Genomic DNA, 14,433 nt, shown 5'->3' on the forward strand with positions numbered 1-14,433 from the left:
TGAGAGAGACTTTGCAAAAACAGCCCTTTTGCTTTTATCAGACAGTAGTCAAGTCACTTGACTTCAGGGGAATTTTTTCACCCTGGTGCAGTGCTTGATTGTCAGGGCAGGCAGGCCTTGTGCGGCTGAGGCAGTCCAATTGTAAGCTGAAAGTTGCTCAGAATATTTTGATATTACGGTTATACAAAAAAGGGAGGTCATAACATAAGTTAGCGTGGAAAGTCTGATTTTTCAGAGCAATTCCCCTCCATCCGGACCCAGTCTGACGACAGAGGTTGCATAGCTCGGGTCATTAGACTTTCTTTCTAGACCTGCTTTTTCTAGACCTGCTCTAACCAATAAGGTAGACACTAATTACAAACAGTTAAATATAAATTAAATAAAATTTTTCAATTAAGTAAAAAGTTTAAATCTGCTCATCAGTTGTACTGGTATACATTTCTGGTACCGAGTAGTCCTATATAGTGGCTACTATATTAAATAGCACAAATAAAGAATATTTTTGTATCACAGACAGTTCTTTTGAAAAGTGCTTTTAGACTAGACCTTGACTCAAATTATTCTGTTTGTATATTCCTATGTGTTATTGCATTACTTTTACTAACCATTAATAGAAGTAAAGTTTTGGAAACTGCTGATAGCTAATTTAAACACTGAAGTGTCCATTTACACTTAGATGTTGAAGTTACACAGTAAGATCCATTGCCATCTTGTCAAATATTTAATAAACAGCCATTCTACAAGACATTTTAAAAATAGCAAGCTGATTTCCACCCTTTGGCTTCAGGGTTTTTTGTTTGCTTGCTTGCTTTTGTTTTAAATCTGGTGTCAAAGTAGAATTGAAGGAAAAAATTAGAAGCCTGTTTCCAACCTTTGACCCTGGGTGAAATCTTTAATTGATACTCTGCAGAAGCCAGTGTGCTTATAAAGGATTTTACTAATATAATACTTTATATTTCAGCTACTTTCTGTTTATAATCCCCTTTTAACTTCATTTTTATATTATTTTAATTGTGCATCTTTTTGTGCATCCTTGGCTATATCCTTTCAGTCAATATTTTGTTCACATTGTCTCTGAATATGAATCTGTTCTAAGCATGTTAAGGATTTATAGTATCTTTAAATAATTTCTTTACTTTCTACTCCTTAAATAAGATTTTTTCTAAGTTCTTAGAAGCATCCTTTTATTTGCATAAAGGTTTTTGCTTGATTATAAAATTATACCCTTTGTAAAGAATCCGTCTGCATCAAAATAAATGTGCTAATTTCAAATAGTTCTTAGAATTAAAAAATTCAGCCATGTTATATCCCTAAAGTGCTGGAATCCTAGAAGATCCAAGAACTCTATATATACAAATAACATTTGCTGAAATGATAAACAAAAAATATTACCTAAAGATAATGCTTAATAGGTTACCAACTACCCAGTCTCTTTCATAAATATAGTTTACATGTATACAGACAGACTTCTCATCTGTAAATGCAGTCATGTCATGCATAGTTAGGGGGAAGCAAAGGAAACATGAATATGGCAAAGAAAGAGCTATGATTTTATATATACAGTGACTCCAGTATAAAATAGTTTGAAGTAAATTCAGCAAATGCCCTCTGAATGTTCTCTTTATAAAAAGGAATATGAAGATGAACAAGACCTGATTCTGTTCCTCAACAATTCCAGGAGCTAACAAATGTAATAAGCTCACTTTTATAGAAAAATAATTGTTGATACTTTAAAAATGTTTTTCATGAATGAAGCTCTCTCCTTTTCTCTCTTTAATCTCAGCATTTCATCTATGTATTATTATCAAAACCGAATATAGTTTGTCTTTTAGAGAAGAGTCCTCATAACTTTTTCTGTAAAAGCCGCTCACCTTAACAAAACACTTTAGACTAGAAAGAACTGAAAAGTATTTCTTCTGAAATCTAAAACCTTTCATAGTTTCTTTTGAAATCTAAAACCTTGATCTTTTTGTTTAGATGATGGACATAGAAAGGTGTCTAGATCATAAACTATAATGCAATCTTAAGTCTGAAAGACTCTTTAAAGTAAACTAATTCTCTCTGTGTAGGTGCAAAGGTAAAACCATTTAGTGAATTGTCCATGGTCACAGCCTGAGTCTTCAGTCTTTGTTTCATATGAGCATATGTACACATGTGCTATATTATAAAAACCATATTTAACGTTCATGAACATACTTTGAACAATATACATTGTTTTCTTGAAAAACTTTTTTATTTGGGACAATAAAATGAATGAATGCAATGAATTTTTGCAATGAATTTTTGGTTTGTTTATATAGGGTTAATCAGTATACCTCATTTGTTAGCCTTAAACTTCTAGACTTAACAGCTCTATTTAATTAACTTCTACTTAGCATTTGTATCACACCTCCCAGTTACACAGACATGTTAAGTTGTGATTCCCTCAGCTATTTAATTAATGTGAATTAAGCAAATATCTATAGGTAATAGCTCTTTTTGAACACTGATTATGTTATCTAAGATCACTATTATAAGAGAAGTGCTTCTGTTTCATATTGAGGAAATTGAGGCTAAAAAGAAAGGTTAAAGTACTAAAAGGTGAGTCCCTTTTCTAGGTTTACAAAAAAATTCTGTGGCAAAGCTTTGTCACAATACTTTATAAGGCACTTTGCATTGATATGACCCGATGTTTCTTCACTCTCCTTACCAAATTTTGATCATAAAATTTGAAGGGTAAAGTAATAGGACTGCAGAAGGAATTGTGTGCCTTAACATTTAATTTGGCTTAATGTGAGATGGATGTAGATTATAAGTAAAAACAACAACAACAAAAAAACATAATTTACCTGAACAGAATTAGGAAAATATCCTATCTTAGATCTCAGAAATTTCAGATCACTTATTTTCCTTTCCATTCACCAAATGACTTTTCCTCTTTAACTACTCTGTAATTCCTCAGAGACCAGCAGTTACCTTTCCTTTCTTTCATGCAGAAAGTACACCTATGCGCACTTCTGATGTTGACTATCGACTCTTAGAGGCATCTAAAGCTGGAGACTTGGAAACTGTGAAGGTAAGTCAGGGCCTGTCTTAGGTGGCATTGTTGAACCCTGCTAGCCAACTGACTTTAGCTTCTAAGTAACACCTCTTAAGTCCAAACAATAAGAGACCAGCACAGTGCTTCCATAAGCACAGTAATCTTCAACGTGAAGGGTTCCTGGTACTTCCCTCCTAGCCATTAAACCATGTTTAAGTCATCTGTCTTCCTGGTACTTCCCTCCTAGCCATTAAACCATGTTTAAGTCATCTGTCTTCTAGTTATATAAAATTCCTTTTATTTCCACTTACATTAAAGTGTTCAAGTGTTACTTCTGACCATGTTCTTAAATTTCTAAACCCAGGTACTAATAGTACAATAAAGTTTGAAAGAGTGTTCCTTGAACTTTCCCAGGTGATTCTCACATTTGCTCTAAAAAAGCATTCTTAGGATCCTGCAACCATTTGGAATTACATGTATGCAAAAGAAGGATATTCTTTTCTGTGCAATTCTGCTTGCCGAAAAAATTTTATCAATGTAACAGTGATTATAGATTTGATTTATTTCAAATGTAAAATTATACTCTAATATTGAATATACTCTTTTAAAACACACCATCTATAATCATTCATTTAGAAATAAAGATAGCAAAACATAGTTTTTGTTTTTATCTGGGAGTTGGTCTTAGGGTTTTGTTTTTATTTTTTTAAAGAAGTCTAATTGTAAAATTGGTATTGACAGTTATACTAGATTACTTTGTACAAACTAAGCTTTGTTTATTTCTAACCTAACTTTTTGTGATTTTGAGCAAATTCTTTAGAGCTTTTAATGTATATATAAGACAAAAATACAGTAAACATTTTCTAAGCTCTGTTGCATAGAAATTTTTGTTGGTTTGTTTCAATATGTGACCAGTTTCAACCTCTCTTCCATCTTATAACGGTGTCTGTGTTATATAAAGACAAATAGTGAATTTCAGTTGTAATAGCTATTAGGGAAAAATTTTAAAGATTTTAAAAGATCGAAATTTATACATATATATATTTTCTTACAAATATTTTTAACATTTAGAATATATCCTACCAAAAAAAAAAACCTCTTAAATATAAAATTGAGTAGTACTCCTTTTCTGTCACATGATTCAATCTCAGCACTAGAATTGCTGCATGTTTCTATTAATTTAATAGTTTTTCTTAGTGTATAACTCTTAACTCCATAAATTTTGTATGTAATAGGCAAAGCTGTAGCTTTCAGGTATCCTAAACAATAAAGGCCAAAAATATTTTGGTCAAGGGAATGGAAGTGGTAAAAAAAAACAAAAAAACAAAGCTCAAATTAAATGAAAATTAAGCCTGGTAAATTCTTTCCCTAGACTTAAAAAGTATTAGAAATGAGGTATGATTTTAAAAGATTGTTTGTTGAGTAGTGTTTGAAACTACAAAAAGTAGGTAGAAAGGGTATAAAATTGCTTTAGTATTCAGGAAGAATGTGAAATAGAGAAGAATTAAGGGACTTCCAAATATTTTTTTAATAATTTATAATAAGTAGAGTAAACTTTGATTTTTGTAACCTGGCAAAATGAGTTGCATTTCATAACCTTTTTTTGCCAATATTCTCTGCAAAATTACAATAATAAAGTGAATTTAAAGTAAAAGCAGCAGCAGTTGGAAGCAATTTCAATTATGTAAGATCCTGTAGAAAATATTTACTACCATTTTTTTCATTTTATTGATATGTATTAGTGTAGTCACAGACTCACTTGTCATGAAAAAAATAAGATATTTGACTTAGCCAGATAAAAATAGCTCTTCAGATTTTATAACCTGAGGCTTTTCCATAGAGTTAAAGATCGTACTTACTGCCCAGATTCCTTCTGTCATGTAAAAATTGGACCACTGAGAAATTTCTGTTTTTACTTCACCAATGCCAAGTCCAACCATTAGAACTAGAGAGCTTGCTGGTGCTTGGTTTTGTGTAATAATAGTTCATTACAATAGCAACAATAGCAGTAAGATTGTCAGAGGCCTTCGCCATCATATCTTATAGCGAGAAAACCCTTGTTTTTTCTTAGCTTTATTTGATTTTTCTTCTTTTCATCCTTCCCTGAATTATGGTAATTAGAAAGTAAGCAGTGATCTAGCAAACAATCAAAAAGTTAAAAGTCAGAAATATAGGGATTGGATCTTTAGATTACCCCTTACCAATTGTATGAAAAAAAGGATAAGTTGCTTATGTACTCTGAGACTTGGTTTATTTATCTGTACAATGGAGATAATAACAAATTCACAGATAACTTCTTCAGCTGAAAGAATATGAAATTCTTTATAAATTATTATTATTCCAAGTTATTGTAATTCATCTATCACCACCAGTGATGCAACCTGTGAGTCCTTATGTTACTTCCTACTACTTTGATAGTACTAAAAGGAGCTTGTGCTGAAATGGTAGCAATCAAAGGAGAAAAGGAGAAGGGAAGAGATTTGCAGGGCATAGCTGAAAGAGATGGAAGTAAAGGCCAAAACTAGAATATGAATAGTCACTTTGACTTATGGAATTAGACATCCTCCCAGAAATCAAGTAAAGTGTTATTGTCTGCATGACTTTTCTGTAGTGTGGATCCTTTTAAGGGCCAAGTGGGTGGCAGCATTGAAATAATTTTCCAGAGCTCTTTTGCATGTTTAATGCACTTCTCAGGAGAGGAGAACTCTGGGAATTTCTGCAGTCAACCAGAATTGTTGATTTTATTTAAGCAAAGAATGGCTACGAGCATTCTACTACAAGCAGATAAGCTGTGATGTGCAGTCTCAGGAGAAAATGAATACAGGTGAAAAAGGAAGGTATCATTTGCCTTGAAAATACCTGCTTTATTATGCATTTTTCTTTCCGATATGGATTTTGGCCAGGAAATGTTGAAAACATTAAATTGCTATGTGAACAGTGAGACCATTTGTAAAGCCAAGCAGAGTAGATTTCTAAATTATCTATCATATCTCATCTTTGGGAGTAAATGTTCATTAGAAAGTTATAATTTATCCAAGATACCTGCAGTACTTTGGAGCAAATCTGTGAATAAATATTAATGTTCTTTTTGTGTTTGTGATGTGCCATAAAAGCAACTTTGCAGCCCTCAAAATGTGAATTGCAGAGATTTAGAGGGCCGGCATTCTACACCCTTACACTTTGCGGCAGGTTATAATCGTGTGTCTGTTGTGGAATACCTTCTACACCATGGTGCCGACGTCCATGCCAAAGACAAAGGGTATGTATTACAATTTTTTTTTTAAAGGTTTATTTATTTATTCATACAGAACTGGGGTACAGGCCAGAGGCTCAGGGGCGGTGAGAGGCTTCACCAGAGACAGAGTGGGGAGCAGAACAGGCAGATCAACGAAGTACACTGCTGAGGGGAGCAGCGGGCGGGTCAGGAGAGGTCTGGCTCGCCATGTGGTCTCCTCCGGGGCAGGCGGCAGGCGGGAATCGAACTCATGCGGAAGTGGCTTCAGATTCTCAATGCTGTGCTTTAACCCGCTGCGCCACCAGGGAGGGCCTGTATTACAATTTTAACTATTTGGGATTCATTCTTTGCAGGCAGTAAAAAATTTAAAAAGTTAATATTTTAAAGTGTTAAATATTTTCCCCTTAATAAAAAAGTAATGCAATTTTTTGTTTAAAGCATAAAACAAAGTTTAGAAGGGCCCAAAATGAAAGTAAAAGTTCTCAGTTACCCCATTTCCCAGAGATTGCAGCATTAAAATTTTATCGTAATCTTCTAGGCTTTCTAAATGCATATGCCACTACACTGTAGTGGTGGTGGTGGTAGTGGTGATGAGTGGTTGAGGGTCTGCTTTGCAGTTTGCTTTCTTTGTACCCAGTAGTATATTTTTCTTCCCATGTCAGTACTTAATAGTTTATCTCCTCTTGTATATAGTAGTATTTAATTACATTGTGTGAATGTTTTTTACTTTTTAGTTTATCTTTGCCCTTTCTTTGCTATTAAAAAATATATATCTTTCATAAAGAAGCTGTCCATCTTCAAGTCATCAGTATTAATAGAAATATAATTTATTTTTTCTACTTAAGATTGAATGTATTTTTGTATCAGATTACTAATTTTTTTAATTTATCTAGACAATATATAAAATAGCCATAAAACTATTAGAAATGCAAGAAGGAAGTGTTAGCTGAAATGAGCTTCCAAATCCTGAGTTAATTATATAGCATCCCAAAGTATAAACAAGTAAGAAACTTCCTGTACAGTTCCAGAGTAGACTACTTTAGAATTAGACCACACAGTGTAAGCTTTTATTAACCGTCATGGATTTATTAAGGAACATATCAGACATGAATGTTTCGTACTAATATCACTAGATTTCTGAAAGTATTGTGGTATACAGGGGAGCAACCACATTGGTTTATATTGCCCACTTTAGCATTTAGCATATTTAGTCTCAAACTATTAAAAAGGGGGAAAAAAATAAAGCAATGGTTTTTCTAAATAAAAAGGCACTTAATATCTTATTTTTGCCACATCTTAAATATATTTTAAAGTTACCCTTTTTGATGCACCATTTTTTAAATGGGGATATATATTTTCCTTTTGGTACACCAACTGCCTTCTAATCAGAACTGAGTTAACTCAGAATAGTTTGCTTATAAATTGAGGCAGCTAGGTTTTCTCATCCGACTAGAGTTTATAGTTGTTGACAGTATTTTCCTTCCTGAGTATTAAAGTTTATATATTTGGTATTTGAATTTTCATTACTTGATACCTCAATCTGTAAAACTATACCCAGAAACCACTACTGAATTAGTAGGAATTAAGAAATAACCAAAGTTAAAGTTATTTATTTGCCTAAATAAAGAAGTTAAATTGTATTATATATTTTATAGGTAAATACAATTTGTATTCTAAGGTATGATAAAGCCAGCTCATTAATCACTTCTTCCTAAAATCACTATGTATTGTTGTTCTTTATACCAACATGGTAAAACCTGAATTTCAAGTATTGTGCTAGAACCTTTTTCTATGTTGTGTATATATGTATTTTTAGAATTAAGGATTGTTTTGGAATGTTATATCCATGATCAAGAATCTTGGAAAAGTCCTTTTTTATTGAAAGAGACATTTTTGAAATTATTAATCCTTGTTTAGAAATGGATGACTATAACTTCAAGATCAGAGGAAAATTATTTTTAAGTGAATATTTAGTATAGTCAGTGTCTTAGAAGAGTTGCATTATTTTTATTATAGAAATCATTTTAACTCAAAGATTTCTTATACATCTTTGAAATAATTTTCTTTTTCTAGTGGCTTGGTGCCCCTTCATAATGCCTGTTCCTATGGACACTATGAAGTAGCTGAGCTTTTAGTAAGACATGGGGCTTCTGTCAATGTGGCAGACTTATGGAAATTTACCCCTCTACATGAAGCAGCAGCTAAAGGAAAATATGAAATCTGCAAACTCCTTTTAAAAGTATGTAATTTTCAAAAGATAAGATAATTATATTTACTTTTTGGTTAATATGTAAAATTATATCAAAATTATTCTTTTGAGTACAATAAATGCTGTAGAGACTACCTCTATTTTCTGTTTTAGAGGGATGTCTAAGTGTGATATGATACTTAAGTAACTTGGAGAAGTACCTGAAGTGTCTTCTGAACTGATTTGCTTAAGTTTAGTTCATCACAGTTCATCAACACAGATTTTGGAAAGAGTTGAGTTATTTTGCATTGTTTATCTAATACTTAAAGAATAAACTTAATTTTTTTTCTTAATAACTTGTGCTCTTTTTAAACTACAGAATGTGAAAAATCACCAGACATGCACTTACTAAGTTTTCTCCTTTTTTTAACTAAAGAAAAAACTTACGCTAGTTAAATATAAAATTCTTCTGCCACTTTTATGGTATCAAATATGTTCTTTTAAATCTCTAGAGTAACACTGTATTTGATACTCTTTTTTTATCATCACTAGTTGGTAAAAAATAGCTTCCAGAATACTTGAGCCCATTGTTTCCTTTGTTTTATATGTGTGTTCTGCAGTGGGCCAATGACATTCTCTATCTTGACCTTCATTTACTTTAAAACCAAGTTAGTTATTAGTAACATTTATACCTGATTTCATAATAAGTGTTAAAACTTGTGGTAAAAATATTAAAAACTACAAACTTTTTCCATGATGATTACATGTAAAATTAAGGCATTATCTCCACCTGTGTGTCTTCTGTTTCCTTCTTTGTTGCATATTTTATTATTGAAATCTGGTTAAAATTAACATCAGGCCATTCTTTAAAGGAAATTTCCAAAGATGGTTTGGAATCTGAGAAAATATATTACCGCTGAAAGGAAATATTAATATTTCCTTAATATTGATCTGAGGTTTAGAGCTTTGGTTGAAATGTAGTTATATTACTAAATGAAAAAGTTGCAAAGTAAAGCTGGATATTGCCTCTCTTTTCAGAATGCATGTCGAATAGATATCTTTCCTTGGTTAAGTGAAGGTAAAATTAATAATAATGTAAATGTCAAATCTTTAGAAAAATAATGATAGAAAATGTCAAATCTTTAAAAAAATGCCATTTGGATTTTCTTCTTTTTAGCATGGAGCAGATCCAACCAAGAAGAACAGAGATGGAAACACACCTTTAGATTTGGTAAAAGAAGGAGACACAGATATTCAGGACTTACTGAGAGGAGATGCTGCCTTGCTGGATGCAGCCAAGAAGGGATGTCTGGCAAGAGTGCAGAAGCTCTGTACTCCAGAAAATATCAACTGCAGAGATACCCAGGGCAGAAACTCAACCCCTCTGCACCTAGCAGGTGAGCACCTCAGCACTCCAAGTCTGGCTTCCTTTCTTGGATACCTAATACTGTCTATAAAAGAGTGAAAGAAATGCTAACCATACTTAGTGATTTTGATTAACACAATTTTATGTAATTCTTACTGGGAAAGGTCTTAATTATGTCATGATAATATTATATTTTACAACAAAAAGTGTTAAAACCTATGACTTGTAAGTATGTATACATAAGTATGTATGAGATTTTTTTTTTCCACTGACATGTTTGCCTTTTTTTCACTCTAATAGCAGGCTACAATAACCTGGAAGTAGCTGAGTATCTTCTAGAGCATGGAGCAGATGTTAATGCCCAAGACAAAGGTGGTTTAATTCCTCTTCATAATGCAGCATCCTATGGGGTAAGCAAGTCTTGACAACTGCAGTGACATTTACTACTTTGCTATAAGCATAATATGCATATGAAGTATGTGTGTATATATATGCATCTATATATGATTTAACGTTATCTTAATCTAGTGGAACGTACAGCCTTTCCAATTAAGCTTACTTGTCTTTTGGTCCAGGAGCATACTTTTCATAGCATTTTTTTGTGTAGTGGTCGCTTACATAATATTTATTGATGCAGATAATAAATTTTAGCTCTAGCTCAAGTAGATTTTAGAAACTAAGTCAGGAGGAAGCTCCTCTGTGGTCACTTATGCTTATCATCAGCACTTAAAAAATAATTCAGTTAAATGGTTGAATAATTGGTATATATGGTTTCATAGAGTAAGAATGACTAGCTCAAACCCCAAGGTGAAAGTTCAGCATCATGCTTTCAAAGCATGGCAACTATAATCATGAGCTGAGAGGAAGATGGAATGAATGCCTTACAGTGCCTTGAGGATGTTTGTTGGAACTGCCTGCCTGCCTGCCTGCCTGCATCAGTCTCCAGGGCCCACTTCGGGCCTGATGAATCACACAGGAATAAAGTGCTTGGATGCTTGTCTCTTTAACCACTTAGTCCCTAATTGACTAAAAATCCACAGAGGCCAGGGATTTTCATAATTGGAATCACCATTGATAAGGACAGTATCTAGATTTGCAAAAGCATGACAAACTATAAGAAAAGCTAGTCCAATCTCTTACTCTCATCTCTCTGGTATTTCATACTGGAGTTATCCTTATCTTCTCATGCTCCCTCTAAAATAACAAATCTAAGTGGGAATACTTTTCAGGATTACAAATCTTCCAATTTTGAATGGAACAAGCAAAAAATAAAATTATGCTTCCAAATGTGTTATAAATTAATTGAAGGCTATCAGATCTAATAAATATACTACTAGTACCTATAGCTTCTTAAAACTGAATCATTTGAAGTTATCTTTCCAAAGGTGATTAATTTTTTATTAAAATTACTACATTGTCTTTTAACCTTCCTTTCATGTAAGAGTCTCAATTTGACTGTACAACATGTATTTCTACTGAAGACCAAGTATATTAAATGTTTAGTGCTAACATGTTACGTGTATTTATATATAATCCCTTTCCCTTTGAATTATAACCATAAATGTGTCATTTAGGGAATAGTTTTCAGCATTTCTTAGCATAATTCTTTCCTTCATACTGTATTCCACTAACCCCTTTGCTGAGCTTCATTTAAGAGTTTATTAGTTAAGTTCATAAGACTGGTATGATATGTAGAACTTCAGCCTCTTAACTGTTATATAAATGTACAATCAGACTCTTAACTGTTATATAAATGTACTAAGGATAGGCATGGGCAATAGAATTACAGTTCTTGACTGCACCTAACAAAACTTCCACTACCAGTTGTGAAGACTGACATAGAACTATGTATTTTTCTATATATCCCTTTCATAATGAATGTGGAAAAGTTCTGTCCCATTATCTTGTTCTTCATGATCTTCTTTTTTATGTTCTCCTGTTGTCACAGGGGGAAAAAACATAACAATTTATAAAATAAGCAATTTGCCCTCTAATTTTCATTCTCCTGCTTAGAAGTGTCGCGATGTTATTCTTTGTACATGTGTGTCATTTTGTAGCTAACTTGTAATACAGTGTGCTAGTTGACCTTATTTTATGTTTCCAGACACTCTTTTGTCATTAGCTGAAAGAAAGTATAATGCAGTTAGTGTCCTAACCATGGGCCCACTATTACATTTTCATAAATTTGTTTCATTAATACCCACAATTCCTGTTACCCTAACTCGAAGTGAGAAAAATAACGGGCATTTCTTGTTTCTCTCTTTTTATGTTACATTCCTAGAGCTAAGTGGATATCTACTCACACACACACAGATGTATATGTGTGTGTGTGTATAAACACACATGTATATGTATATATGTATACACACACACACATATATGAAGTTAATTTACTTACGAGGTAAAAGTGAACAGAAATTCTCCAGGCTGTGTGGAGGGCACAATAGAGTTTTTGGTCAACCTGGTTTATCCCATTCTTCTAACTAAAGAAGCTAATGAGTTAGGCAGTATGTTTGTTTATAGCAAATATTTTTGCCTTGTTGTGTGGGCAGATTTTTCTTGTATTAAACTTATAAGTTCAAATATCTGATTTGATGACTCTGCACTGTTATTCACCATAATACCTTATTTTGAGCCTTGTTGCTGTGTTTTTATCATGTGCAACATATGCTTCCCCTAGTAACATTTCTCATGACATAGCATAATTCTCAATTGACTGTCATCCTCCCCGCTGAGAAACTCTGCTCTAGAAAATAATTTTATCCACTGCTATTCATGTACCATATTATCTACTTTCAGCAACTATCTCAAACCAGTATATATATATCAATCTCAACTAGTCGTAGATTTAAAATAAGAACCAATGTTGCCCACAGTTTAAAAATTTTAAAAGCACAACATGGATGGAGCTGGAAAAGATCATGCTTAGTGAAATAAGCCAGAAAGAAAAGGGAAAATACCAGATGGTTTCACTTATAGCAGGAGTATAAAGGACCAGGCGAGAAAATAATAATGATACTAAACAGCTATATACCAGAGACATTTTATGGGGGTGGAGTAGGGAAATGCACTGGACTATGGTGATGGCACATGGGTGATATGGTGATGGGAAGCCCACGGGGATTACAACTGAGATTGGAAAATGCACAAAATGATATAAAAATAAACTATTATTTAAAAAAAATTTAAAGCAACTTTGTTTCCCTCAAGGTAGATATGACTATATTTTTATTATCTCTAGATATATAGATTTATGTGTCAAAGTATCATTTTACTCATGCTCCTTGTAAGGTAGGTGAATATTTTTGTGCAGTTATAGGGCTCAGGCCCACATTTCTCTGCTTGAATGGCAAAACTCTGGTTATATTATATTCATTCTAGTCATGCTTTGCTTGAACTGGTCTGAGTGCATGGTATATATGATGCACATACCCTGAAATAATACTTTTGTGGAGGAGGTTTTTGTGGTACTTCAAGTGGATTAAAGACTTGTAGATTATAAATAAAATATGGTACTTCAGGTATAGTGCTATGTAGTGATCACTACATAAATGGTTTCTTTCCAGTATCATACTCTGCCATCTTCAACTCATCAGGACATAACTATTGTATTTTAGTCTAGCAAAACCCTGCAGGCAGCTTTAGTGTAATAAAAAGACCTGAACCTGGAGCCTGAACATCTAGGAACATCAGTCTTATACTTGTAACCCCATAGTTTTCAGCAAGTGCCTTATTTATTCTAATCTTCAGTTTTCTTATTAGCAAAACTCGTTCTGTGATCTTTCTATTGCTATTGTGATAATTATATGACATGAATGTGGAAAGGTCATTCTCTACCCTAAGCAGTATAAAAATCCAAGGTAATGCTATTATACAGTAACTCCCTACAGCCCATATCCTAAGTAAATCAGAATTAATTAAGACCTCTGTGCCACAGTTAACACTACATAGCCTTAAAAATACTCTGTTTGAGGCTCTCCCTGATGGCGCAGCAGGTTAAAGCACAGCACTGAGAATCTAAAGCTGCTTCCACATGAGTTCGATTCCTGCCTGCCCCAGAGGTGACCACATGGTGTGGCAGACCTCTCCTGACCCGCCCGCTGCTCCCCTCAGCAGTGTACTTTGTCAATCTGCCTGTTCTGTTCCCCACTCTGTCTCTGGTGACGCCTCTCACCGCCCCTGAGCCTCTGACCTGTACCCCAGTTCTGTATGCACAAATAAATAAATCTTTAAAAAGAAAAAATAAAACTCTGTTTGAGCAGCTCAGCATCAATGTGAATTAGACACAGATTAATTGACATCAGTAGTAGGAAATGACTGGTACGCTGGGGTAAATAATAATGTGAGAGAGCTGGGATTTACATAAAGTCACTTAAACCAGGAACCTCTCTGCTGGCACAGGAGTTAAAGTCTCAGTGCTATCAAACTGTCACCAGCCACTGCAGCATGATTTCCATCCCCGGCCAGGGAGCTGACCCACATGGCACAGTAGATCTCTCTTGTCTGACCTGCTACTCCCTACTCTGCCTCTGGTGAATCCCCTCACCCTCCCCACCTCTGTCCTACATGCCAGTTCTTGTGTGCATATGCATAAATAAATAAAAATAAATCTTTAAATAAATAAA

The 14,433-nt window shown here is 33.6% G+C and overlaps 1 protein-coding gene across 1 annotated transcript in view; it reads left to right on the forward strand.

Annotated features, from left to right (window-relative positions):
• Positions 1 to 14,433, forward strand: part of TNKS (tankyrase, TRF1-interacting ankyrin-related ADP-ribose polymerase) — a 166,594-nt gene that overhangs the window by 122,779 nt on the left and 29,382 nt on the right. Inside the window, exons 13-17 of the mRNA XM_004682203.2 lie at positions 2,976 to 3,055; positions 6,133 to 6,278; positions 8,328 to 8,493; positions 9,620 to 9,839; positions 10,109 to 10,218. Coding sequence (XP_004682260.1) covers positions 2,976 to 3,055; positions 6,133 to 6,278; positions 8,328 to 8,493; positions 9,620 to 9,839; positions 10,109 to 10,218 — 722 coding nt within the window. The remainder of the gene's footprint in view (positions 1 to 2,975; positions 3,056 to 6,132; positions 6,279 to 8,327; positions 8,494 to 9,619; positions 9,840 to 10,108; positions 10,219 to 14,433) is intronic.

The sequence above is a fragment of the Condylura cristata genome, unplaced genomic scaffold, assembly GCF_000260355.1.
Source record: "Condylura cristata isolate star-nosed mole 26May11 unplaced genomic scaffold, ConCri1.0 scaffold00014, whole genome shotgun sequence".
Taxonomy (NCBI): domain Eukaryota; kingdom Metazoa; phylum Chordata; class Mammalia; order Eulipotyphla; family Talpidae; genus Condylura; species Condylura cristata.